The following is a 26,987-nucleotide window of genomic DNA, read 5'->3' on the forward strand; positions in this document are numbered from 1 at the left end:
AATGACTCAGATCTCATTTATTGCACACAAATACTTGGAATAAATACAAGTCGGCGCGACAGACAAACGGTTCCCGCTGAAACGTCTTGGTGCGCGACAGTCATGCAAACAGAGGAGGTCAGGTGATGGTCTCAAACTGGAGAGGGTTAATCCTCTGCAGATCATTAGCAAAGCAATTACGGCGTCACTACTATGAAACGCGGAGATAGCGAGCGGCCAGATAAGACGGACGAGCTCCGATAAGAGATTTCCTAAAATTAAAGATAAAGAGTGGCGGAGTCAGCGTGGCTACGTAAACGATATGTTGGAAGTGTGAGGCCGCTAACGTGAATCGATGAGGGAACTATGTACACACTATTCAGCCCTGACGTCCGGGCCAGAGATCATGTGACCCCAAAGAAGAGAGAACAAACATTTCAGATTTCAAACAGCAAAGTGTGTGACTCAAAAGTTTCTGACTAGAGACTAATATTTATATCCTGGAACAAACCTGCACAGCTCATGACAGACAGTAGAAATGAATTGTCCCTCAGCAAACTATGTTGTGCTAGCTGACAACCCACCTCACATAACGTAATACATATCAGAAGTTCGCATTTTTTTCACGTCCCATCTATATAAAAGAACTGGAGCTGACAACCCGGCTCCTCCCCTGACTTCAGCTGAAACAATACAGGACTTTTTTCTACTGAGACCCGAACTATACAGGTTTGTGTTGCGACAATTTTTCCGAACAAAAAAAGATGTTGCACTTCCATTCAAGACAGAAACAGGTGACAACTTCACGTACCTTTAGACACCTTCACACCGTCCCCAAGCTGTAGGACAGTTCATTATTGCAGTCAAATTTGCTCAAATTGTAATGAATATAATGTTTTTGTCAACGTTCTTTCGCAATTGTTTTTATGAAATCTAGTTTTCCGTCTTGACCACCAAGCAAAGTGTGGACGGTAGCTAGGTTTTGTACGTCATGCAGCCCTCATATTGTGACTCTGGAGAAGACTTGAGTCAAACACTAGTCAGCAGGAACCAGAGAGACTGTTTTATCAGCTAAACAAACGCAGCTAACACGACGGCTACGCGCAACTGACCCCTCAGGAGAAGGAGGCAGGAGGGGTTCAAGCAGAGTTTATGACGCTGTGATCTCTTCCTCATCACGCCGGTGGACACCAGCAGTGTGTAGCGGGCGGACCGGGCATCACTCATTCACTCGCCTCATCGCTGCCTTTGTCGGGTGATTGCTGGCGGAAAAAGCAAAACAGATCAATACATCTCCGGCGGGCCTGACAGGTAATCTTTACCTGGGATGAAATATGAGTGGCACCGCCCCGCTGGATTCCTTCACTGTAACGGGGCGGTTGAGGGAAGCCGTTCTTGTCGCTTCCCGGGAAATTTATTTTGGGGACAAACATCTGGTTGGCGGAATTGTGGCTTTAGATTAGGCTGGCTAGCAAGCAGCGTCTTTTGAAGGCACAGACACGGCCGACATGGTCAACGGTAACCTTGGCTGCACAATGAACCTTCTTCTTCCGATTGTAATGTTTTCATGACCAGGCAACAGATGGCATTCCTTTGCCTGAATATCAAGAGATGTTACCAACATGACTTCATTACTCCGGGTGCGAGGCCGCCTCGCACTCCGTTGAGCTGTGACTCGCAGTGAAGGTATCATTACTCAGCTAGAAGAAAGTGGTGAAACACCAAACGCAACTTTCTGGGACCAGCTTTAGCACCAGTTTTAGCTCACCTAGCTTCACCCGTGGTCATCGGACATTGATGTTCTCAGGCCTGTTTAGTGTATTAACATCATGAGCAGCTTCAAGCCCCACTGATAACTCGCAGCGATTGATATCAATCACCTCAAACACCCGTGTTTCTCCTGCAGCAGAAGCCATTTGTGGGGGGGCTGGTGTGGCTCAGCCTCCGTTGACTGATTTCTGTGGCGGTATGTCTAGGTATGAGGCGTCCATTTAGAGGAGTGTGCACACACAGCATTTATAAATGTCATCCCCGGCCACCGTGATCATGTAAAGCTCCTCGGTCCGATTATTGCCGACATATAACTCAGGTTAATTGGCAAATCTCATTCAACTAAATGCGAGTCCTGGTTGAAACGAGGCTCTAAAGTGTCAGAAAAGAGAGTAGCTGTGTGACTAAACTGCTTTGTGATCAATACCCAAAGTGCTTTTCCTCGCTGTAGCTGCAGAGGATCCTAGACATTCTGGAGGATTTTCTGTTGTCAAACATGTTTTAAGACTGCAAGGCTTCATTCACATAACCTGAAATAAGAGTTCAGGGTTTTGAAGTCTCCTGAAGGTACTGGAGCTACTGGAGAGTAGTTTTGGAAGGAAAGAAAGCATCATTCTTGAGTTCTTACTCTGTGGAACTGTGCCTTTAAAATCAGTGACAGTCATAAGGGAAGACCAGTCTGAAGGGTTTGTGTTGACTCACATATATATATTGATATATATTGAGAACAGGTCCAGTCCAGCAGGTTGGACCACCTAGTGTCTGTCGTTGGTGCTTCGAGAAGAACCACATGGAGCGACCAAAATGCTTTTGGCCGTGAACTTACATTTGGGTTGAATCTGAATATGGATGTCGAGCGAGAGGGAACAAAGAAAAGCCCTCCGAGGACTGCGACTGCTCTCTCTGTGTGTTGTGCTAATGGGCACCTTTGTAAAAACTGCAGCTGTTCAAATCCATGCTAATAGGTGGTCTTATGTGGCGCTTTGCTGGCGGGCTCTACTCGTGATGCGCTCGCAGCATGTGGCCGATCGACATTCTGATGCTGGCTGGTCTTCATGACTCCATAGTCTGGACCTTTGCACTTTGAAAGACGGTCTTATTATCGTCGGCGGTTAATATGGGTTTGCTATACGACTTATCATGTAAGCTGTGCGCAGTGTATGGTATCAAACTACCTTCCCGCCTTTGCATCGCTGGTGCTCTTATGTTTTCAGTTGCCCAGGTACCTCTACTACTGCTTGTACCCTTGTTGGTACACAGCTCCATTGTTGGATGCAAGGAGATAGCGCTAGAAAGAACAGTTTCGGGTCCGAGAAAAAGGAACAAGTGAGGTATTTACGCACCCTACCTACCTTCTCCCTAACGCCCAGCCTCACCTGATCACTCTCTCTGCTGTTCCTGCTGACCTCCTGATAAATAGTTAGAGTTGGGGGGTTGAAGCAGGAAGTCTGAAGACTGTATTGTCTGGAAATGTCCGAATTCTTATCAAGTCTTGATAGCATTTACATTGGTCATGCTGTGAGAACCTCCCGCGTAGACTGTGGACGGTACATGCTGATGTAGAAGATGTGCTTTGTAAGCTGGTCTTTGTTCAGTTCATGGAGCAAATGTCACCATCCTCACTGGAAGTAAGATGGACTTTCAGTCTTTGTGGTGGATGAACAATGTGGGGTTGATGGGCTGGGTCCCCCAGACGCCCCCAAAGACTCCAGGTTGAAGGTGTTCCCGGCCCCCCTCGCCTCTTCTCTCTGGTGATGTGGGCTGGTAGCTGCAGAGAAGGTAGTGTACCATAATAGTTTAAGAAGCAGTCACAATAAAAGGAGTAGCAGTGACAGATGCTGTGGTAAACAGTGTAGTTGTGACTAGTAACAAGTATTGATAGTATGAGCAAAGTAAAGGGTAGATGTAGTGACAGTGGGAAAGGTTCAGTACTGGATGCATGCAGTACTCATAGATGTAACAACTACCGCAGTAGCAACGACAGCAGATGTACTTAACTTTATAGTACTGGTCGTAGAGACAATAGTAAGATGTTTGGCACTAGCAACATTTAAACTATTTAGTACTAGTAGTAGTAGTAGCAATAGTAATAATGCGAAGGTGGCACCAATAAAGGAAGGAAAAGGTAGCAGTCAAAACAGTCGGAGTAGGAGCATGAATAGACAGGGAACTGATGGGTATATCTAACATGAGAAGAGTGACACAGCCCTGGTTAGAACTCTGGTTTGGTGGGCCTCCCAGATTTAGGTGTCTGTTACCAGAGTTTGAATCAGCCCCCTTTAATAGTTGAGTATTAAAGAGCCTCTGGTCAAGTGAGCCAAATCCAATTTGGCCTCAGATGACTTGTGGACACGGTTATTAAAGGGCCAATCTGTGCTGTTGCTCGGGATCAACCCCTCCACCCTGGTCCACCGCTGGATGTGCCCTGTTTCAAACTTCATCCATCACATGTGACTGCACTCCTTCCTCTCCTAATGCGCTCACCTTTAAAGCTCTCCGTCTCGGGGAGTGAAGGGAGCTATCGGGGACAATTTTCCTAAAGACAGAGGAAGTCTAAAACAATTGCGCTCCAAACATGTGCCCCTCTGTTCGGTAAATAAATCACTGCGACCCCCCCCCCGCCTTTCCAAAAAGTTACCGGCAGTCACACGAGACGTTTTCGGAGTGGGTCTGAGAGGACAAGTCAACTCGAAGTGACATTGTGGCTGTGGGCTGTCTCCCAGGATTAGGCATTACAGCGTTCACTGGCATGTGCTTCTGCTGCGACCCATTATATCTGCTTGTGCCTCTTTCCAGATGACTTCCTCCCCAAACCGATCCGGCGGGCAAGATAATTGATTAATATTTCTTGAGGGAACGATGGCTAACCGTTGCTCAGGTTCAACCCAAACAATTTGGGCCAGTCAAAAGACGCCCAGTCCAAATTTGTACTTTAATCTTCGGAGAATCGAAAGCAAGGCTTGAAAGGAAGTGCCGACTGAAGGTGACTTCAAGAACTTGCTGCTACCAAGAGCAGAATTAGCAAGATATTTGAGAAGCCGTGCAGGAATGGTAGTAGTAGTAGTGGGAGCAACAGTGTTATTAGTTATTACTAGTACTAACAGTTATTAGTACTAGTACCTGAGATAGAAGTGATAACCGCGATCATCAATGGTAATAGCATAGCTGTAGCAACAGCACTAGCTTAAGATGGAGTGGAAGCATGAGCTGCTGTAGCACTTGTTCTAGCTACATACAATACAACCTTTCCTAGTAGAAGTAGAGGCATAAACAGCAGAAGTTAATCTAGTAGTACTGGTAGCTAGTAGGTTTACCAGTAGCAGCGCAGTGGTAGAAACTACTGCGTCAGATGTACACTCTCTGGATGCCGAGCCCTCAGATTAAGGAGATAAAAAATACATAATCGTGGTAACAGCGGGGTCTGAAACATGCGTCGTAAACATTACGACGGCACGTGCTTGGCTCTACGTCAAGGTCAACGGAAAGGTTTTCCATCGCTGCGGGAATTATACTACACGCATTTATTGTGGGTGATAATGGGGGGCTGAATGGAACCGTCTTCCCATCTTAATAAGCTCTCATGTGATGCTCTCTAAAAACAATCATTACTGGAGCACGCGCCTTCCCCCGTTTATTAATCAGCTAATTACACATTGACAGTCATGGGCCCGCTGATTCCCACACTTAAACGAACGGGGCTGAGTAGCTCGTTAATGATTCGCCTTTGTGTTTCATGTGCTCGCTCTGCCGCGCTCTCCCTCTCTCTCTCTCGCCACACACACTCTGATATGTGTGCACACTCTCTGCTCCATCGCCATTAAAGGAACACAAGGAATCAGGCCACCCAGCTGGAAGGTGCCCACAGCACTGAAAGACAGTCTTGCATTTTATCAAGAGATTCTGACTTTGGCACTTGTAAAAATTCAAAACAAAGCGCTGCAATTTCTCGGAAATGAGAGGGTTTTAAGAAGGTGTTTAAGAACCATGGCTCTCAGTCAGAAAAGGATGGGACGCCCAGTCCAGATTGATGTGTCCACAAGAGGTTCTGAGAGGTTCCCGTAGAGACTCAAAGTAGCTGCTGCTCCTCCAAAAGTTGACTTGCCCCGAGTATCTTGCCACAAGGCCTTCTTTGAAAGGTGTTGACTTGAGGGAGGCCTCAGTCCAGACCCAGTCGACCTGGGAGCACCTGGGAAGAGGTGTCTATGCAGAGGGAACTCTGGGGATCTTCACTCCCGCAACTTCGGATAAACAGAAGCCGACCTAGGCCACAGACACTGGGACAACAATCTCTTGCAACCCTGTACCAGCTCCTTCCAATCACTGCCTAAAACATCCTGAGACTTCTTAGGTTTAATTCACCTAGGGGATAAGTCGCGCTTGGTTTGGCACACTGCACTCTTTTATACAGCTCTTAGTGCCTAGACTCGGGGGATTGTGGGAGACAGACAACGATTAGCACAGTTGCCAACCGTCTGAGAAGCACCCCAGTTGAGACAAGATAGGTTACAGTGCATCCGCATGTGAGCTCGGCCTCCAGCGACAACAATCCTCGGCGAAAGTAAGCAGAGCAGGCCGATGTGAGGTCTCTTTCTGAAGGACGCGGGTAGGGAGCAGAAAGGAAGTTGGTTGAGGGCGAAATAGTGCGGTGGGCTGCATTTCTGTCAGCAGAAGTGATGGCTGAGTGGTAACGTTATTTGTCTTGTGCTGCCACGTGGGTCCTCGCACCAGCCTGGGCATTAATGAGAGGGGGGTCGGACCGCCGGGCAAGAACATGGTGGGGCCTCGACACAGGTGATCTGTCATGCCGCCGTCCTGCTCCGGCAAGGAGACACGAGGGGAAGAAGAGGAAGCAGCCTTGACAGGAAATCTGGTCTGAAGTGTGCTTCCAGCATAACACTAAGAAACCACGGCGAACAAGTCAGACAGGGGTATGAAAGACGCTATCTTCTGTCTTATCACTCACCTCGGCGTTAGGCAGAAAGTCATTGTGAAAGTGCTTGTTCCTTTCATCACATGAGAAAACAAGCATTGCATCAGATGGTGAGCAGGTGTTGGGCAGCTATACATCCGTTTTCTTGATCGCAGCATGTAGCTTGGGTCTGGGCTCTGCACTGGGGCTCCTGACATTTTAACACCTCACTGGAAAGGTGTCCAGAAGAGATGCCTGAGCCACTACAACTGGCTTGGAGGAGTAGCAGCTCTGCTTCGAGTCTCTAAAGGACGACTAAGCTTCTATACCTACAAGACAGCGCAGACATCCAGCAGAGGCACCACAAAGCTGGTGACCACAACAGCAAGAAGAAAGTTTAGTCTTCTGGCTCAGCTCTTTTTCAGACCAGTGATGAGTCCCTGCGACTGGAGAGGCTGCAAACACTTCCCTCACTTCAGAACCTGCCTCAAGACACTTGAAAGCCTCCACCTGGGGAAGGCCTTGATCTCCAATCTGGGCATAAGATTCTGCTCTGGCTTTATCATGGACTAATATGATTCCAGCTTTAATGACATTCGCACAAATCATTCAGTCAGACAGAATTTTTCAACAACGTAATCGATACAAGACTATATTTTCGTTAAAGCTGACGTCTATTAGCTCCCACATATGAGAGACATCACTCAGAATTAACGTGTAACGACCACATCAATAAGACAAATCTGAATGAGAGCAGTAACAATACATCAGGTGGCTGTCAAGCTTTGCTTCCAAACCTGCTCAGACTCCAGGATTGATTGTGGTGAGAAACCCAGAAAATGACCAATTTAAGGCTGAGAAATGGAGCGGTCATCTCATCCCAACAGACACCAGCTTTTGTTGCTGGGCTTTTGCTCCCCGTCTCTCACACCAGTGTCTGCAGCACTGTGGCCAAGGTGCTAAAAGGGTGGAGAGAGAAGACAAAAGCAACAGCTGGGTACCGTCTGGGTAATTCCCCGCGGAGCTCCGGGAGACACCTCCAGCCACAGACCATTTTCACTCCTGATTACAGAGTTTCAAATCAACACACACCAGCGACCACTTCTGCTCTTCCACATTCTATTGTCAAACATGCAAGGAAAACAGTCTGACTTCTCCACGTCCATGTCTTAACAGCATCATGTGAGCGGCTGTCAGAGGAGCGTCTCCCCGCTGTGGAGAGATGACAGAGGAGATGTGTGGAGCAGCAAAGTGCCAGAGTCAAGATTTATACACAGCGGTTGCAGCTGCAGAAACTGACATTGGAAGACATGGGGGGCTGATAAATCACAGGGGACAGGGGGCACTAGACTCCAGAAACACTCGGCTGGAGGGGGCCGTGATTGTGAGGGACTCAATCCAAACCACAATACAGACAATGTACATTCAAGACGCTTCCATTTACTGTATGGACAAATCAAGAATCTTGTGAGGTTGAGATTTTTTGTCACCTTTTGAGTCACCTCTCTCAACTGTCAAATCTTTTCTTTCATTAAACAACTGTGTCATGAAGTGTAAGTGGGACAAGTAACACTAGGCTTTATTTTCTGTCAGCTGTGAGCAGTTTCCTGTTTCTGTCATCCGTCTTTTGTGGCCTCTCAAAAGCTCATTTCCTGCTTATTTTTGTCTGTCGCCGTGTCACTGAGGGATGCCCCTTGTTCCGCACGGTGAGTATGACGAGTTGTTATGGGGCAGGGGTGAATCCTTTTTTTTTTTTCTTGAGCGCTGCGGAGGTGAAGGACGCCAGCCGCTCCATCACTCAGGGCAATAAATGGATGTAATCTGTATCCAGGTAAAGCAGTGGCTGGTTTTGAATTCCACCTCTTTTATCCAAATGAGTGATGGACCCTGGGGTGGCGTGGCGTGCGGAGGTATTAATATACATCAGCGGCCCGCAGCCCGCACTAAATCAGGGAACCATTGGTGTTCGTTATTTAAATGACAAACAGCGGCAGCGAGCAGAGCGGACGCTGGAGTGGAGGCTGGACAAACCAATTCAGATTCCATTCCTCAGGAGCCGGGTTAATAGAAGTGGTCGAGCGGTCTGAACCAGGCAAAACATACACAGGGACCTCAGTCATTTCACCATGGCCCTTGGATTGTTTTTGACAATAATGTAGCAAGAATATCTTCAAAATGCTTCTGAAGAGTTGTGAGAAACAAAAAACTGTTTCTGAATAAATAATAAAGCTGAATAGACAATAAATAATATACATTATTATTATTTATGAAATTAAATTATAAATGAATATAGTTTTATTTTATATAAAGAATATTAAATAAATAATATAAATGCAAATAAATGAATATAATAAACAGCACACTAAACGTGGCTCACCAGCACACAGAGTTCAGTTTAAATGTTAAAAAGCAAGAATCGACTTTTACTGTCTTCAAAATTCTCATACATGCTAGTGCTAACATGCTAACGGGACTGATGCTGCTCCACGTTGAAAGAAAGCTTCTCATGTACAGCAGCTTTCTTTATATTGGCTGCAGCACTTCAACTAGTTTCAATTACTATGTGGAGTAGACTGGTGCCATTTTCTCAAAAACTAACAGTGACAGTTCCCATGATGCTTTGCAGTCCAGTCAACCAATCACTGAGCAGATGAGCAGCTGAAGAAGTCAGAATACACATGGACGAAAACAGCACACTGTAAAACGCCAGTGTTTTCATTACTCTGATCTAGTGAGGTTCAGTCTGGGCAGCATGAAGCTTGTTTGGCCATGAGAAACCCATATTACAGTTATCAATGGCTGTGACTGGTTGACTGGGCAGCAGTGCATCATGGGAAGTCACCGTTACTGAGAATGATTGGCACCTCTCATGCTACATTAGCAGTAAAATTTAAACTGGAACAAAGTCAGGGAAACTGCTCAGAGTACCAATGAGAGGCGCAGGTCACTGACCCCTGACTTAAACACCTCGACAAGGCACCTCCAACTATCGCCATCTTCAGTGGATTCAGCATGTCATGGTACTGATACTGGTTCATGCTAATCTTGAAAATGTTTCTAAGAAAAGTGCTGCCGTGTGAACAAGCCAGAATATGTGTTAAATGAATCTGAACGACAAGGATCCCAACCTAAACTGGTTTAGGTAATGTTTGCAGAAGTATCTACCTGATGATGAGAAGGATGCCGCATCGGTTTTTCTCCATCTCCTGATGTCTCCGGTGCAGAAGAGTCCCAAAGTGACGCTGCTCTGCCTGCTGGATACAACAGGTCACACATCAATACTTGCAAGATGAATTTAACAGGAAACAAGTGCAGAGCAGCAAAGAGTGTTTGGTGAGAGCAGGTCACTCAGGGCGTCGACTGGCATTTGCCTTGTGGTTACTGGTAAAAAGTCATTCTATTACGACTTGGAGAGAGGTTATAGTTATTTTACCAGGAGCTGCATGGCAGGATGTTACTCAAAAAACAGACAGGAAGTGAAGTACTTCCACATGACATGACACTTGACAGCAAGTAAACACCTGAAAGAATAGTTTCATGTCTATAACTTCAAAAACAAACCCTGCAGAACAAACTTAGCAGCTCGTCGTGGCGCAGTAAGGTCCGAGTATTTACGAGTCACTGCCGCCTCGCAGAAAACAGATGATACCTGCTCCATACCTCCGTGTGTCACATGTCAGGAGCGCTGAAATAGGGAAAGCCCCCACCAGCCGCTTAATAGCGCCGACTTCTGAGATGTAAAGTTAAGGTCAAGGTCCGTTCCATCACAGGCAGGGAGGGGTGGGCGCGGGGGTCGGCGCTGCTGATGTGATAGATGTTCCGAGTGCGCAGAGGAGGGGACGAGCAGGTGCAGGAGGAGAGGCAGTCACAGACCAGACTATTGTGCTATTGTATTGATATATTGCACTCGTGCTGTACAAGATACAGCGGTAACCTTGCTAATGCTAATCCTGAACACCAAGCTGCTTCTATTGTCCTGTCTGTTCTGGAGCCTCGCTGGCTGAGGGACAGACTAACGCCCCATAGACGACATTCAAAACTTTTCAAGTTGAAACAAACAAGCAGGAGGTCTCGCACAGATGATGTCCATCCCTGTCTTTACTTCTGGTGCTGCCCTGTGGTCTCAAATAAATGAAAGTAAAGTGAGAATTTGTTTTGTGATTTCACAAAAATGTTCATATTCCACAAGCCCCTTAAACCGCAGGTCATCTTCAGTGCAGTGCTATTGTTCTGAATTTTGATATGTGGAGAATTTTAGGAAAATATCAAGACCTGACCTACGACTTGTAGTTTTCAAGATGAGATGCATCTTCCTTTAAACAAAACACTTACAATTCACCTGACACTTTGCTGCCTCAAACTCATCAAATGCAAGGACCCGGGGCCAAAAAGCACCCGTCAAGTCACTTCATGTGGACAGCAAGAACTAGAAGTTCTCACGTGTGATATTCATGACTCTTTTCAAATGTTTTGGTGAAAAGAAACTGTTTAAGGTTGGTGTACAGGCCTCTGACATGGTTCACTTTGCATCGATGCAACTGGATCTTTGCCCGATAAAACAACGTGGACTGACGTATTGGTGCGCAACTGGAAAATGCTGACTCGTAATGGAGACATTAAAGAAATCAAAAGATTTGTGTTGTTGTTGTTTGCTCAGCTGCCATCCGAGCCAAAAAACATCTTCACAGTGTTTGGACTGCAGGAAATGTTGCAGGTATTTCCGCCGATAACAAGTGCAGAAGAAATATGTCGACAAACAAGCCGCTCGTAAAGATGGAATAAATGACACATAGCAAAACAACAAAGAAGGAATCCTTGTTAAAGCCGCCGGGCTCATCCTGGACTGCAGGCCACATAAAGCTCACGACCGCCAGGCACGTGCTACAATACGGCTGCATCAGGGCAGCTTTTTTTACAGGCAGCATGTTCCATGACCTCGACACCCATAAATCACATGACGGTGCGCGCTGGAGAGGTGGCGCTGAGAGCCACCAGGGCACGCTTTGAGCAAAGTCTCTATGCTGTTTAATCAATAGATATAAAAATAAATGGCCCGGCCGTTCTTCTCTGTCGGCCGGCGCTCGCTAATAAAATCCCAGTAATGCATATTTCATTTACTTTTATACTTATTGATTACCTGTACTCCAGTTGGTAAATCAGGCGCCTATCGATCCCTCAATCGTACCTCTGTCGGACAGCACATAACCAGCCATTTGCACCTCTGATGAAGAGCTCAGGCATTGAACTCTGCACAGTCAATCTTTGCAAAGTAACTTTTTACTTCTAAAATCGATCCGCATTTAAGCGTCACATTACTTCACGTCGCCTGGAACGCCTCGATGTTAACATGCGCCGCTCCGTCCCTTCATCTCTTGCTCATTATACCGCAGCGAGACAAGCAGTGTTTCCCAGCGACGGGAAAATACCTGACAATCACCTGTGTTATTAGGTCACAGCAATCATTTAACACAAGATCCAACCCTCCAGGAGGAACATTATCAGATTTTTCTTTTTGAATAGAAATCAATATTTGTCATTTACAGTGCCTTGTGCCGCTGGACAACCCTCAAACTCATCCTTCTCAGGTTTTCTCATCCATCCATTTTCCTCCTCTCATCAGAGATCAGAGGAGCAACAGCTGAAGAACTTCCTTCCTCTCAGAATCCGCTTCCTCTTCAGGTCAGCTGAGTGACATAATGGCTCCAGTTCACCTGGATCTGTCCTGGGGCCTCCATCCATTTGGAACACATCACTAGAGAGGCATCAAGGATACATCCCAAAAACATGCCCATGCCTCCTGAACAGGCTTCTCTTAGGGAAGCAGTTTGAGTCTCTCCTAGACGTCTGACCTTCATGCTATAAGAGAAGGAGTCCAGACACCCAGGAGAGAGCAGCCTTAGAGTCAAAATTCACTGGTAAATGGAGAGCCTTGTCTTTTGGCTCAGCTCATTCAGTAGCTCTCACAAGAAATGTTGAAAATGCCAATCAAAACAAATATCCCCCGCCATGCTTGTCATCATTCTTCAGGCCTTTATGTGCTTAAGAGCATAGAGGAAAGACTCAGGTTCCCTCCAAACATTGCCTCAAGCTCCAACCTGCAGTCCCACACAATCTCACCTGCCTCAAGTCCCACGTAATGTTGTCAGTAGTCGATCATCCTACGGCCAAGTATTCATGTTTTAATGCTGATTTGGTTTGTTTGGGACCAGAAAAGCCCAGTGAAGTCAGAAGTGACCAAAATGTATCAAAGACAAAAGGACGTCCACTCCGAAATAGATCCTCTCAGGTCATACGAGACACTCTTAAACGCACTGCAGCCCCAAGAGAATAGAGTGGAGTAGCGGTGACACGGGGGTCAATTGTAATTTTGGCGGCCACATCCAAAAGCAAATATATCAATTAAAAATAATAAATCAAAAGAGGACCGAGCTGCCGCCGTAATAGAACGACTATCTATTTTCATTAGAGTACAAGGCGCTTCAGGTGTGGGCAGGATCTCAAGATTAATAGAGGTATTCAAATGAATCAGAAAGGATTAGGGTCCCCAGGGAACATGATCAATAGCTCCAAATCAATAATCAATAGGCCACTCACACCAATATACTTACTGCTGACACTGAGATCTCACAATTAAAATGGAATCTGGGAAGGGAGTGGCGTGAGACTGTGATTTATCTCACAGCACAAGTGTCATTTAGGAATAAATAAGTCGATAGATAAAAGCTGCAGCGGCGCTGGGCCGAGAGGCGGTTATGCATTTTAAGGCGAGCGCCGGCCGCCGGGCATTACGGCCAAATCCCACAAAGCACGGCGCCGATTCTCACCCAAGACGAGGATAAACAGCAGCCGGCCTTTGCCACTTAACGTCAAATCTCCGACTGTGGCCACTCAGGAGCTTTTATTCATACAGTATAATTCCCACTTTACAGCCAGACTAAAATTCTCCTGCGAGCCGTTTAAAACAAAGAGCGAGCTCCGGGGAAGAGTTTAATTGTGAGTAATATTGGCTCCTGTTTTATTCATGTCGTGGTTCTACGGTGGAGACTCAGAAACAGCGCTTATAAAGAATAAACAGTAGAATTTTAGTTCACAACAAGAAGGCCACGTGAGAGCCACGGAAGTCTACCTCCATGATGAAGATATCACTTTTGGGATACATTGGTTTGTTTTTTTCCCTCCGACAAATGACTCCATTTTTTTAAATTGTCGCTTTGTTCTTGACTTGGTGACCATTTGTTTTGCTCTCTCACACAGTAGTGATGTGGATAACAAGTAATTCATTCACCATCTTCCATCTAGTCCCTTTTTACAGAGTTGTAGGGAACTTGCGATCCCATTGCAGCTACAAAAGACACACTTAGATCTATGGAAAATTTTGGGTCACCACTTAGCCACTGCATGTTTGTGTACCGCGGGAGGAAACCAGAGTTCCAGGAGGAATTGGAGATGATCCACACATGAGGTACCAGGAAGGTTCCTGGATGTGGTGAATGGGGCATTGAAAAGGATAGGTGTGACTAGGGAGGAAGATGAAGATAGGTTCAGGCGGAGATTGCAGCACCAACCCCTGATGGGAAATGGTGAAAGACAAAGATGATATTAAAGATTCAACACATTGACTTGCTACACCAGTGCCTCCACCACCTTTTACGCCAAATGTTTTGCTAAATAAACACTGAGGAGACCGTCTCGCCGCGGTGTTTGTGAGGGAGTTTGCCATGAAGTGTGGAAGTCGGGTCACAAGGACGGAGGAGCCATTTCACCAGAGATTGGATTTGAGCTGCTCAGGGAGAAGGATTCAGCCCGTGCCGTCCGACGGGACACATCAGAAGCCCCCTCTCGTCAATCCCACCGCCCCCTCCCTCGTTCATTTGGGAGTATGATTTATACTTTTTGAAGTGAAGGGTCTTGAATCCCACTATAAAGGAATTAAGAGGTCTCCCCCGAGTCTGCCATTCAAATGAGAGCATGGCAGGGATATGAGGGCTTTTTAATAGAGCGAAATTAGTATTCACAATGCCTCCGACTGGAATCTGAAGGAACCTTTCAGGTGGAGAAGAAAGCGACAGTTTAGAAAAGAAAGCCCTAAGAAGTTAGGGGCTTCTCATAGCAGTCGTGTTTTTGCCCCTCATCAAGGGGCGCTGCAGCGCTCTGTAGAGCAGCCCAGGAGAGCGGCGCCAGTGTGCAAGACAGAATTAAGAATGCAGCGTAAATAGCTGCTGCTGAAACAATACAATGAGGAGTCCCACAGTCTCCAGGCCAAAGGAGGGCGGCTCGCTTCTCAACCGTCCCCCATGCAGATCCAAACGGTTGGCGGGATGACTGCAAGTGGAGCTTTGACAAACATCTTTTGGAGGAATCTGCTTTTGAGTGCAGAGTTGGAGAATCACTGGGATTTATTTCTTTATTTGGCAAACGCTGACCTTGAAAACTATTCGTGCATCGAGTTTCTTGAGTCAACTTCACATGTCGGGTTCAACATTATGGTGTAGAATACACATATGGGAAACAAGGAATAGAAGCAATGAATAGAAGCGCACCTCCTGTCTGATAAACAAATGGACTTTCACTGGGGAGAAAAGAGTTCCTCCTCACGTTTTCACCTGTAGTCAAACACCCTTAATACACGGTGTGGATATCAATCAAGAAGACCAATCTTTCCAATGTCTTTTCTTAGTGGTGTGTTAAACAAAAGTAAGGTCTCACGTCAAGGATGAATGCTTCGGTGTATGTCAGAGCTAAACCACCACTGACCAGCCTGACTTTGCCATCACCTACAGTGTCACATGCTTCAATAGAACAAGCGACCTCTCCTCCCACCGGGTACTTTAAGGGACCTCTCCATCAATATATTGGGCTTTGATGGAAAGAGTGAAGTGTTTCTCCAATAACCCCTCCTGATGTGTGCACTGTCCCACCTGCTTCTGCTGAGCGAGGAGGAGCATCGGAGGTGCGCAGCCTCGGACTTGACGATAGGACACACCGGGAAAGGGCAGAGTGGGTTCAGCTGCAAATTCAAAAGTCCTGATCAGCAATCCAAAGCAAAACCACTGAGATGTAGCTCAAGAAACAAACCTGGTTCCTGTCCCGCTCAACCACGGACGGCAGCCAGAAGCTAAAACCGAATCATCCATTCATCAACCAGGAAAACAGGAAAGATAATGACTGCTCCTTACTTACTCTCTCTGGTAACGGTCTTGAGAAAACTGTCTCAGTCTCTCCACATACACTGGTCGAGTATTGCGCTGGTAAAATGAAAAAGTAGTTAGAAAAAGACAAATAAATAGGAATGATCTGGACCAAGTTTCTCAACAGACCTTGCTGGGAAGTCTCCTCCGGTCCTTCCGGAGGCAGCAGGCCGCCGATCCCGGAAGACGCTTTAAACGGGAACGATACCCTGAATACAAGAAAGCCTTGTGTCTTGAGTTGGCCAGGACACGTAACGCTCAAGGGGATCAGTGAAACCTCTCTGCGTCAGTCGAGCCGGCTGCAGGAATGTTGGCGACGGCCTGGTGTCGTCCAGAGAAAGCTGGGTGTCCGAGTCCCAGCCGGGCAGCAGGCTGGCGACTCCAGACCCGCAGTCGCTCTCGAAGAACCAGTCGCTCTGCTCATCGTCACCTACACAGAGCGAGAGCGGTCAGGATGTATTCTTCCAAAAGTGAGCAAAGATCTAAAATAAGTGGGGACATGTATGAGTGAGTGCAGCTACAGAGCTAATCTCAATGCAGTCTACCGCAGACATGAGTCACTCATATTGTTGACCAGGTTTAACTCCAACAACAGGTCAAAGTCACTCAATATTACACGGACACATGTAGTGAAAGTGAGGGTCAGTCATTTCACTCCCAAATGTACATACAAGTAACATCCGACTTACGACCGGGATCGGTTACGACCAATCGGTCGAAAGTCGGATTGGGTGTAAGGCGAATGCCATTCAAAATATTATAGGTACTACTGTAGTGGTAGATCGCAGTGTGAGAGTGAGATGCTGGGATACTGTGCTGCAGTAACTGTCGTACGCGTTGCCGGGCTGCTACGTGCTGCGGCGCCAGACATTGAATAAAATGATAAAAATAAGCATCCGCTGGCTGTAGTCGTAAGTACGGGTGGACGTAAGTCGAGCAAGTCGGACTTAGTTTGAAACGATTCAAACTAATAATTCATAATTTATCACAGTGACTGGTGGGTATAAGTCATTCAGTCTGAAGCAAGCGACTTGACTTCCACATTCTTTAAAAAAAAATCTTTTAAGAATAAGTAATAAATGTGTAACAAGAAAAAGGCAGTCGACCGGGATATATGAGGGTGAATTACTCTCCCAGCTGGACTCAGAGCTCCGTTCTGAGACTCTCCTCAGACCTGTCAGTCACAGAGGCTCACAGGAGCCAAGCCCCTCACAGTCAAGGTGTAGTGACAACTGTTAAATCAGAGGCCAGCCGGCCGCGCCGCGGCTAACCAGATTAGCAAAGGCTTCAGTGCTCATTAGCGCGACATGACAACGTCTTATTAGAGTCGCCTGGGTGCCCAGTAACCAGCGCCGCCATCTTCAGTCCTAGCATGAACAGGAGAGCGCTCTGAGGGAGCACACAGCACTTTAAGTACCTTGTCTCCCCTCGTCGTTGGTGAAGAGTCCAGGATCGCTGCTGCAGGTGCTGCTGGATTCCCTGCAGAGGGAAACAGCGCCATCAATTACTGTCATTTACAATATATCAAGGACACATCAGAAGAGCTTAGCGGCGTCTTGTGTTATTCAAGTTTTCATTTCAAAGCTATTAAGGCTGCGCGTCCACCTTTTGCCCTATGTAGCTCCCATTGAGCAGGAATAAGCTGCAGAAAATGAATAAATTAATATTTAATACTGGGTGGATTTTGTAGCAGAAGACAGGCTAAAGTCGGAAAATGAAAAATTTCTTCTTATTCTGACACTACAACATAAACAGTGCGGGTCAGAGATCGGAGCACGGGACTCCTTTGTCGAAGTGGCCAGTCCGCAGACAGTGTTCAAGATCATGTGATATGATGAAGATGAATTCAACCCGTCAGTGGTCCATGTAAAGACCGTCTGGTTGGTCATGGAATGCAGATGGATTCTTCTTATTAATCAGTAATTTGCTTGGACATGGGCCCGACATCTGAACGATATGGATCCTGCATTTACATGCCCCTTCTGAATGTCAACAATCAAAAACAAAAGTAATGAAGAAGCTAGAGGTCGACGCGAGTGGAAATGGCCCGAAGAGACGGCGCATGTTCGGCAGGGACGGCAAACACAAAAGCAGGAGCGACGACTCGGATAGAAGCCACTGAGTGACATGCAGAGTCTAATTGAATATCCTCCGCTGTCAGCTCCAATCTAGTCCGGCCGCTGTGGCGGAGGATGACAGGAGAGCGACGCGCCGGCCGACCGGACGGCCCCTCCCTCTGGGTGTGTCCCATGCACAGACGCGCTGCCTCCACACACAACTGGCTCACATCTGCTGTGCGGGCTCCAGACTTGCTCCTCTCCACACCTCCGGGCAACTCCTGTTACATTTCCTCCACACCCTCTGTGTGCCCCTCTGCTACACCGGACCACCCCGGTATCTCAGCCTGATCTCACACCTCCGCAAACATGGACTAGGACCAACAGACAATGTCACAAGGAGGGGCGGCGGGTGAGGAGCGGCGGACAAAGGGCTTTTCTTTGACAACATATTCTGTCACAGTAATTCTATCGCTTGCATTTAACTCCCAGTCAAACCGCAGTCGGACTCAGGCAAAAATGAGTTTTTCTGCGCCGTCATGTAACCGCTAAACCGCTTACCTAATACATATATCCACTTAAAATACCACTTGAGTGGTTTCACGTTCTCTTGCGCTTGGTTTGACTCCCGTGACCTTGCTATCACTCCCGGGAGCAGGGGTCAGATACGCGCTGACAAAGTGGTTTGACATATGCCTGCTAGTGACGACAGCATCTCAGAAACCTCCGACCGTTCTGCACAGATGGTCGGCCATCATCTCTCCTCGCGTCCATGAGGAGCAGATGTGAAAGATGAGCGCGGCACTCTGGGGGAATTCAGGCAGGACGTCTGGCCTAGCCCAGCATTCCTCTGCCCCCTGAGCTCCGGACGGATTCACCAGGGCCTTGCTCCACTGCAAACACCCCTGCTACTCCCTCACGATCGGTGGGTGGCAACCATTGGATACACACAGCACAATCACTGCTGATCTTTGGCTCTTTAGTAAAACCGTTTTGTACAACACTTCAAAAAGAATTAACAATTAATTAGAGGCATTAAGTATTTATCCATATTAGAGGTGTAATGTGATGTTGCTCTGAGCAGCAAAGGGCCGGTGTTTCCATTAAGTACTGGCTAATTAACCGCGTGAATAATTAAGACGCCCATTATTCAGGCCGAAAGAAACACCTCCTCTTTCTACCGGAGTGACCTTTGTCGAAGAAGACACTGGAGGAAAGTCAGGGGAAAGGCCTGCAGTGCATCTCCAAGAGGCTTTCATCTAACATTTTACAAAACAGGTTTGGATTCCTGAGGAGGGTCCTAAGCTTGACGGTATAGAGAGGTGGTGCCACGCTGGGATCTCAGCACACACATGAAAAGCCAGTTCAGACACAGATCTTCACACTGTTGGAAGAAGGTCCACATAGCATCTGATGCCAAATACCTATTAGTGGTCTTCAATGCTGAATGCTGTGGCATCTCTCCAAGTCCATGATCTTGGTGCCAAGGCCCCATCACAGGCAACTGACACCTCACAGTCGTCCCTCCTGCCAGTCTCAGCACCTCCCCAGGTGATGATACTCTTTCCATGACAGCTTCAAGCTTTTTGATGCGCTGGTTTACCTTCCACTAGCCACATCGAGACAATCACTAGGAGCCCATCTTCCCCATAGCACAAGTAGGAGATGTGTCACTCAGATTCAGAGAGTTTCTGGTGACCTTCTGTTTGTGCTTCTGTGCTGAGCCTTAATTTTTGTTCTCAGTGTCAAAGACAGTGATCCGACTGCAACCCTAACCCTACGAGCCTCAACGTTCGAGGCCCCTTCCTCCAGGTCACATGCGTCTAGCACTTCTACTAGTCTAGGAACATCTCTTCCTTATGACGTCCTATTCTTCATCCTGCCTTCAAGTCCCTAAGGGCTCACCTTAAATCCATTGCCAACACTGCACACATTCCTACTGGGACTATACCTCTCATTCAAAGTGATCTTGGGTTTTCCCAGGATACACTCTCAGGTAAACACGCCAGGAAGTCGGATCGGCCAACAAGATGCTCAACTGCTTTGTTGGGAAGAAGCCCCTCTTCTGAAACCGTTGGGTCTCTGAAGCTACCACTTGTTTTGAGGACGCAAACCTGATAGCTGTCATTGACAAGGTTGGAGACAAATTGGAACTATCACGACTCCAAACGTCTTGTTTTTGAGATTTCCAAGAGGAGTCAGGGGAAATCACGCAGCGATTGGTCGGGCCACACTGAAGAACCCAATTAAGAACCACAAAAACAAGCGGTAATTAGATGAAATACCAAATATCCACGGAGAAACAAAGACAAGGGCAAAGACAAAAATCTCATCCTGTCATTCCAGGACTCGGCTGGAACCGCCCCGCCCCCCCCCCCCGACGGTCCTATTGTCTCTATACAAGCCAAAGAGGTGAAGCAAAACACAGTAGCCAGATGAGCACTAATCATTAGGAAATAATCCTGCGCTCCTGGGAGAGGCCGACCAGTTTGCCCAGAGATTACCGACGAGACACCATTTATTGAGCCGGGCTCATTCTGCAGAGGAATAAAGTGGCGGCAGAGAGAGAGAGAGGGCGCAGAACGCTGATAACAATGGATCTGTGGGCTCTTCAAACAAGCCGCCTCAACCCAAATCCATGCCCTCTTCTATGGGTGTCTGATTATAAGGTTATCCCTCCCTCCCTGAGCTGCGGTAATTGGATTAGTCTCAGAGCTTTATGAAAATTAACTTCGGCAAATGGTGCGAGGCTCTCCCAAAAACTCCTCGTTGAATTTCCAAAACAGAATTTACGGCACCTCGCGGCCCAGTCCTGCTCGCCTGTCCGTTCGACTGCTTCCTTAGTTTCATGAGAAGGCATTGGATCGAACCCTAAACAACGTAAACTACATCTAGAACTTTAAACTAACGTACCTTAGTAAAAAAAAAAAAAAACTTTACAATTAAAGCTGGCATGAAAGATGATGGGGTGCAATACTTCCAATCTTATATCTCCATCCACCAGCAGCTCACAAAGGTTGACCATGGGCTGATGAACTACTCACAGTTACACACTTGCTTCGGCATGACAATATTTACGTTTCATAAAACGTTCTTAACAACAATATATCTGTACAAAAACAGATCATTAATATAAGAAATAGTTCATGAAAATAATTCATGGCTGCCTTAGTGCCGCAATATTCTTGACAAACTAGAGACACCATGAGTTTAAGCTGGAACGCATGGAAATGCACCACAGTAACATGTAAGGGAGCAGTTCCTTTACATTCCGCTGAGTGAAAATTAACCGAGAGTCTAACTGGAATTACGTCATAAGAGATGAACTTGTTTTCATGGACATGATATTGTTCTGTATTATCCGATTTCCCCCTTTAAAATGATGGTTCTTATTACAATATATTGCTTCTAAACTTGTAGTATTGTAATGTATCGTATCATGCAGGGGAAAAAAATAAAAGTACATTTTTCATAAGCGCAACACTTTGTTGAAGGCATGGATTCGGCACAGATCAAGCCGGAGATGAAAAACGTAATTGCGTTTTCTTTGCCACCACATCAGGAGGGTGAGAGTTGCCCACAGGTGAGGTCTCCTCGCAGGCCAGCCGGGGTGCCAGGTGGTCCCACTGCCAGCAGGCCTGGCTCGGGCTAATCAAGGATGTGAAGCCCAACAGGAGCTGCCAACATCTGCTCCGCTTGCACTTGGATGACTGAAGGCGGAGTGACCTTGAGCAGCAGCTCCATTTAAGAGACCGGAAACTCCAAATAAAAAAAGGAAAAAAAATACAACGCTTAATGGAATGAACCAGACCAACAAAATCTGAGTGCTTCAAAAGACATTTCCACAATGGCGCCCGTGTCTGGCATCAAATGGAGCATACACGCTCGGATTATAAATACTGCTGTTGCACCACTGTCAGGCTGTTTCCCCACATCCTTCACCCCGGCTCAGGCCGGCCCATTAGATTGTGGGGCCCTCAGTGCGGCGTGGCAGTCTACTGAGCGGCAATCAAGAGCGCCGGCGTGGTGTAAGTGAAGAATGATTGACAGCACGCCACCATGTTCCCATTTATTTCTTCTCCGGAGCTGTTTTCTGTCAGGACGGCTATTGATTTTTCCATAAAGTAAGAAAACAAGTGCTGTTTAGGGGCTCAGGGGGTCGGCGCAAATTAAGCCATGAGGTGAGAAGCCTGACGCCCGTCCCATTACGCCTGGTCGCAGAAGTCTCCATCTCCAGTATGATCGTCGGGTAATGAGAACGTCAATGGAGGAGGAATGTGAGGGCGGGCGGCGGGGGATTAAAACTGAGAAGCCGAGGACTGTTATGAATGCGGCCGGGTCGTAGACTTTTTAGGACAGTGGACTCATTCATATAAAAACAAATAAAATGGGCTCCACATTCACCTGTGTTAAACAATGAATACGGATAGATCAGGCCTCTTTCCCCACTTTCATGCGGCTCCTCAGCAAATGAGCCGCCAGACTGGCTGAGATTTTGGTGAAGTTGCTATTGAGATGATCGTTTATACAGGAAATAAGAGGAAAAAGTAAGAGCTATTCTGGTGAAATGTCAAAATATTGTTCAAAGACTTTCACTTCCGCTTAACTTTGAAACAAAAAGCTTGTTCCCCCCACTGGGAGCAAACTTGAACTAAAGGTATGGCATGTGTTTCACCTATTATTCATTGTTGATGGAGGTGAAGTCTGTTGAATTCAGTGGAATTCAGTGAAGATGAGACACTCCAGTCTGCAGTATCGCTCACACACACAGAGACCGAGGCCACATTATTGGTGGCATGAGCCACGTAAAAAATATAAAGAAATGGCGCACACATTTTTATCTACGCCGCTTGATATTTCGAGGAGGATCACAGTAGAATGTATGAATTTTAAAAATACATGCACAAGAGCCATACGTGGGACGCGAACCAGCAACCTCGTGACACACAGGGATGTGCTTTAACCGCTATACTGCCGCTTAGTCACGTGACCAGCTGTTCAGGTGAAGCCTCACAGCCTGACATGTTTGTAGGATGTGGCTCTTTTCAGCAACACAGTAAAACCGACACATTCCCACTAACTGACAGAGGGTTGCTGTCCGTCCCAGCCAGTCGGGGAGAGAGGCGGAGGACATCCTGGATAGGAAACCAGTGCATCCCACGGCCCATATAGACAGACAACCTCTCACACACGGTGACCACAGTTGTAATTACCAAGCCAACACGTATTCTATCAGCAGTCAATAGCAAATCAAGTGACTTATTTATTTGCAGCAACGCCTCTCTGAAGGAACTAATGAGCTTGCAGATGCCTGTAGGCAGAAGACTGACAGACCCCTCCCTGGTGACGGCTCCAGTGATAGGAGAGCGGGATGAAAGAGACCCCCATCATTCATTTTTAATGTCAACTCAATACCTTAAAGTGGAGCACGCTGATTGAGATACATTTTTCTAAGTTTGACTGGGCACACGCTGAATATCGACGTGGAATTAGTGGGAGACAGGCGGCGTAGATCATCTTAAATGTCGCCTTGTTTAATTGCTTCTGCCCGAGCAGAGTTATGCTTTAATGTTTGGGGTTTAACTGCTTCAGTAATGTTCTATTTAAAGGCTCGCGGCGGCTTTTGGTGGACGCTTTTAATTCCAGCTCTTTAAACAATCACAGCGGGGATACTGCTCGCCAATTGCATGTCATTAAACTGAGTCTGCAGTGTGGCGCACTAGTGCTACGAGCGCTACTGTCCCCTTTATCATTATAAACAACACTACAGCTGTGAACTTGTTATCTCAGATGGGAGTTAGAGCTTTTTTGCTCCTTAGCTTTAACCCTGTAGGCGCCACAGGGCGCTTTCACACTGCGGGTCCTGTCTCGAGACAAAGCTCTTTTGGCTCAGAAGTCCGAGATGTGAACACAAGCGAGCCAGGCTTTGGCCTTCAGGCTGGGGACCTGCACAATACATTAAAACGTGAGTGAAATTACGAAGAGAGCGAACACAAACCAGCATCTACCAAACACAGTTGTGAAGCCATGTAACGGCATAAAAGAGAACATGATGTTACCCCTCGGACATGTTTTCGTCAGCGCCGTCTCTGTGTTCCTTGGCCTCCAGAGTCATCTTCCTCTTCCAGTGTTCCTTGCCCATCAGCCTGGCTCCTTCACTCTTCCTGTCAGCCCATCCTCCAGACCGGCTCTTCGACCTGGCCAGATGTTGCATCCTGGAAGGCCGCTGTCTTAGCTTCCCCTCCATGCCTTTTAGGTTCTGCTGCAGCCTGAACGTCCCAACATCTGCCGTCACTCGCTTGACCTTCCTTCTCCTCCTCAGCGGCCGAGCTGGATTGTTCTCAGAGAAGGAGTCTGACTCGGGCCAAGAAGGCTGCCTGGTCCTGGTCGGGCCTCTCATGAAGGTGTGCCACTGGCTTGTGGCAGGCATATCATCCGAGTCGCTACAGTTGGCAGCGAAGGCTGCCGTTGCGTTAGCCCTTCTGTTCTTGGAGGCTTCATCCAAACTGGACTCCGAGGCTTCAATCCAGCAGCGTCGGTGCTCAAGCGGGTAGAAGGAGGAGGCGCGGTGGCGCTTGCGGCTTCTTCGGCGGCGGATCTGCCTTCGCTGGTGCAAAGGATTCAGAACCATCTCCTCCCAAAGTCCTCCAAGCTTACTCTGCTCTGAGGTCTGCTCCAGCGCAGACACCAGGTCCTGCACCAGCTCGTCCATCATCATGCTGTGAACACAACCACACAAAAGAACACAAACATAACAACGATTGTAAGCAAGAGATCACTTCCTTATTGCCCACAGTTTGGCAATATTCCCAAGCCATTCAAATGTAACCACTAACATATTACATATTTACATGGTCACAAATTGTGGAGCTGCCTGCAACTGATGTTTCATTTTTCTTTTGCAGAGCGCAAAATAATAATCAATTTAACTGGTCGAAACTCTTCATCTTGCTTCACAGGAGTATCTTTTTGTAAAACAGCTGGTCAAACAATTCATGTCGCACATTTGTCTCTTTAAAATATTGCATGTTTTTATATTGGATCGCATTATTTGGACAAAATATATCGAGATATGTGTCTATTCATTCGCACATGCACACTCATACATACACCCCCACACTCTTGTGATTGTTTGCACTCTCATTGTTCATTTTTGTTTTCGTTTGTTGTCTGTTAGTTCAATATCATATATGTCACGGCACGGGCAGAGGAATAACATTTCAATCCTCTACATGCAATGTATACGGCAGAATTGACAATAAATCTACCATACTTTACCTTAATATCTCACTATATTGCCGTATAATGCTATATTAGACTCGCACTACAGAGGTACCTCAGTTCTCAACCACAATCCGTTCCAGACGGCCGTCCGAGAAGCGATTTGTTCGAAATCTGAATGGATTTTTCCCATTACAATGAAAGGGAAAAGAAATAATGCATTCCAAGCCTTAAAATAGTCTTTTGTAGGAGTGAATGTAGAGTGTCTGCTGCAGGTGCGCTGTTCCTCTATGCGTGTGGCCGCTGCATGTGGGAGGGGTTGCCGAGTGAGTGAGGTCTCTCCAGAAGTGAAGAGGTGCCCGGTGCGTGTCCAGCTCTGAGTGTGCGCTTCTGTGCAGTTTGGCTGTGACAAAGTCATAAACCAAGTCACGCTCTGTCCCAGACTTGCCTCATCCCTGTCCCAGCTCCAGCCCACAACAGGACATCAAACCCTGGAGAGGAGGTGTGGAGAGCGAGCACCTCCCCTGTGACACTCTACCACGGTCCAGTGTGGAGACAGGGAAGGTTTTACACCTCAATATGAACAAAAAACCGTCAGTAAATGTAGCTAACGGGACACGTCTGCAGACAGAGGCTGCGTTATACACAATAACAAAGCGCGTCGTGGGTCAGCTGATCGGTCCGCGCACGTTATGCTTTTTCCGGCTTTTTTCGGGGGTGTTCGAGTTCTGGATTTTCGCTGCAAAAAATCTCGAAATTTTTGTTCGAACTCCGAGACGTTCGAAAACCGAGGTACCACTCAATTTGGTTCTGAAGAACAACACCAAGTCATAGCGACTTGATCACGTGACTTCTGTCAGGCGCTTATTCAGTTAAGCTAAAAATGAGCAAAAGCGGTCCAAAGCAGGTCCATAAGATGCACAAGGGAGACACATTTCCAGTATCATATAATGAAGGCGGAGTGTTTACATCTGAACTTGATGGAGAAGAGGCAGCTACAACAAAGGCGTCTTCATAGGGTCAGAATTCCAACATGTGCGGGTCAACCTCTGTGAAGATTTCAAAAAATGAACCGCTAGAAATACGTTTAAAAGGCGTGTTTGAGAGTCACGCAGCATAGTCAGGCATCATTCGAGAGGCAGGACAGTAGCGTTGGTGCAGAGCAGCAGTGTTGTTACATAACAGCATCCACATGTGAGCTCGCGCACAAGGACAGTCGCCCAGCTGAGCGCCGCACGGAGAAACACGCTCACACTGAACACGGTAACACCGTCAAGTGTGAAAACAAAGCCGCCACGGTTCATGAAGCGGGAGGAAAAAAAGCAGCTGGGTGTCTTTTGTTTGGGTTCAACTCACCAGCAGTCGCAGCTCGTCTTGTTTTGTTTTGCAGCACAGCTGGGACACCTCACTTCCGCCCTGCACGCCAGCCAATCACAGGCGGGCGAGCAGGGTGACGTAAGAGTCCTCCACGCGCCATAACAACACTTGACAGGGGAGCGCGAGCCTCTCTGACAGGAAGCCGATCACGCTAGTGGATGACGTCAGCGTACACTATTTTTAAAAAACACATTTTTATCGTTAAAAAAAAACACTGTTTTTTTTCTAGTTAGTTCCAAATAAACAATAAGAAAAACCTGTATGTAAAAAAAAAAAAAAAATGTGTCTCACTGAATTCAATTTCACTTCACTTTTTCATGTTATTTCGGTCTACTTTTACTTAATTCATTTATTGCTGTAAACGTGTAATAATTCAACAATCTTTTCAATTAAGAATTTGAAAATACTTTTGATCACTCTAAAATCAATCTGTGTGACGGAATTATTTAAGCATAGTTTTGTAATAATATTGCTATATAACTTTGT

General features: G+C 46.8%; 1 protein-coding gene across 4 annotated transcripts; it reads right to left on the minus strand.

The window, feature by feature from the left end:
- LOC128747372 (G patch domain-containing protein 2-like) lies at positions 1 to 26,575 on the minus strand. Of its 4 annotated transcripts, XR_008412678.1 has the most exons (11): positions 26,094 to 26,372; positions 23,963 to 24,622; positions 17,264 to 17,325; positions 16,124 to 16,276; positions 15,976 to 16,055; positions 15,839 to 15,903; positions 15,734 to 15,773; positions 15,577 to 15,665; positions 9,824 to 9,912; positions 3,126 to 3,517; positions 1 to 1,241 (listed from the first exon to the last, which is right to left on the minus strand). XR_008412678.1 is itself a non-coding variant. In XM_053845229.1 (10 exons), the coding sequence occupies exons 2-10, from the start codon at positions 24,619 to 24,621 to the stop codon at positions 3,369 to 3,371; spliced, it is 1,386 nt and encodes a 461-aa protein (XP_053701204.1). In that variant the 5' UTR covers position 24,622; positions 26,481 to 26,575; the 3' UTR covers positions 1 to 3,368. The 4 variants fall into 4 exon arrangements, 3 of the variants coding, with proteins under 3 accessions (XP_053701204.1, XP_053701206.1, XP_053701203.1); XM_053845229.1 differs by lacking the exon at positions 26,094 to 26,372 and adding an exon at positions 26,481 to 26,575 and having other exon boundaries at positions 1 to 3,517; XM_053845231.1 differs by having other exon boundaries at positions 1 to 3,517; positions 9,824 to 9,909; positions 26,094 to 26,373.
- Positions 26,576 to 26,987: the final 412 nt, after the last annotated feature.

This window comes from Synchiropus splendidus, chromosome 16, assembly GCF_027744825.2.
Source record: "Synchiropus splendidus isolate RoL2022-P1 chromosome 16, RoL_Sspl_1.0, whole genome shotgun sequence".
In the NCBI taxonomy this organism is placed as follows: Eukaryota; Metazoa; Chordata; class Actinopteri; order Syngnathiformes; family Callionymidae; genus Synchiropus; species Synchiropus splendidus.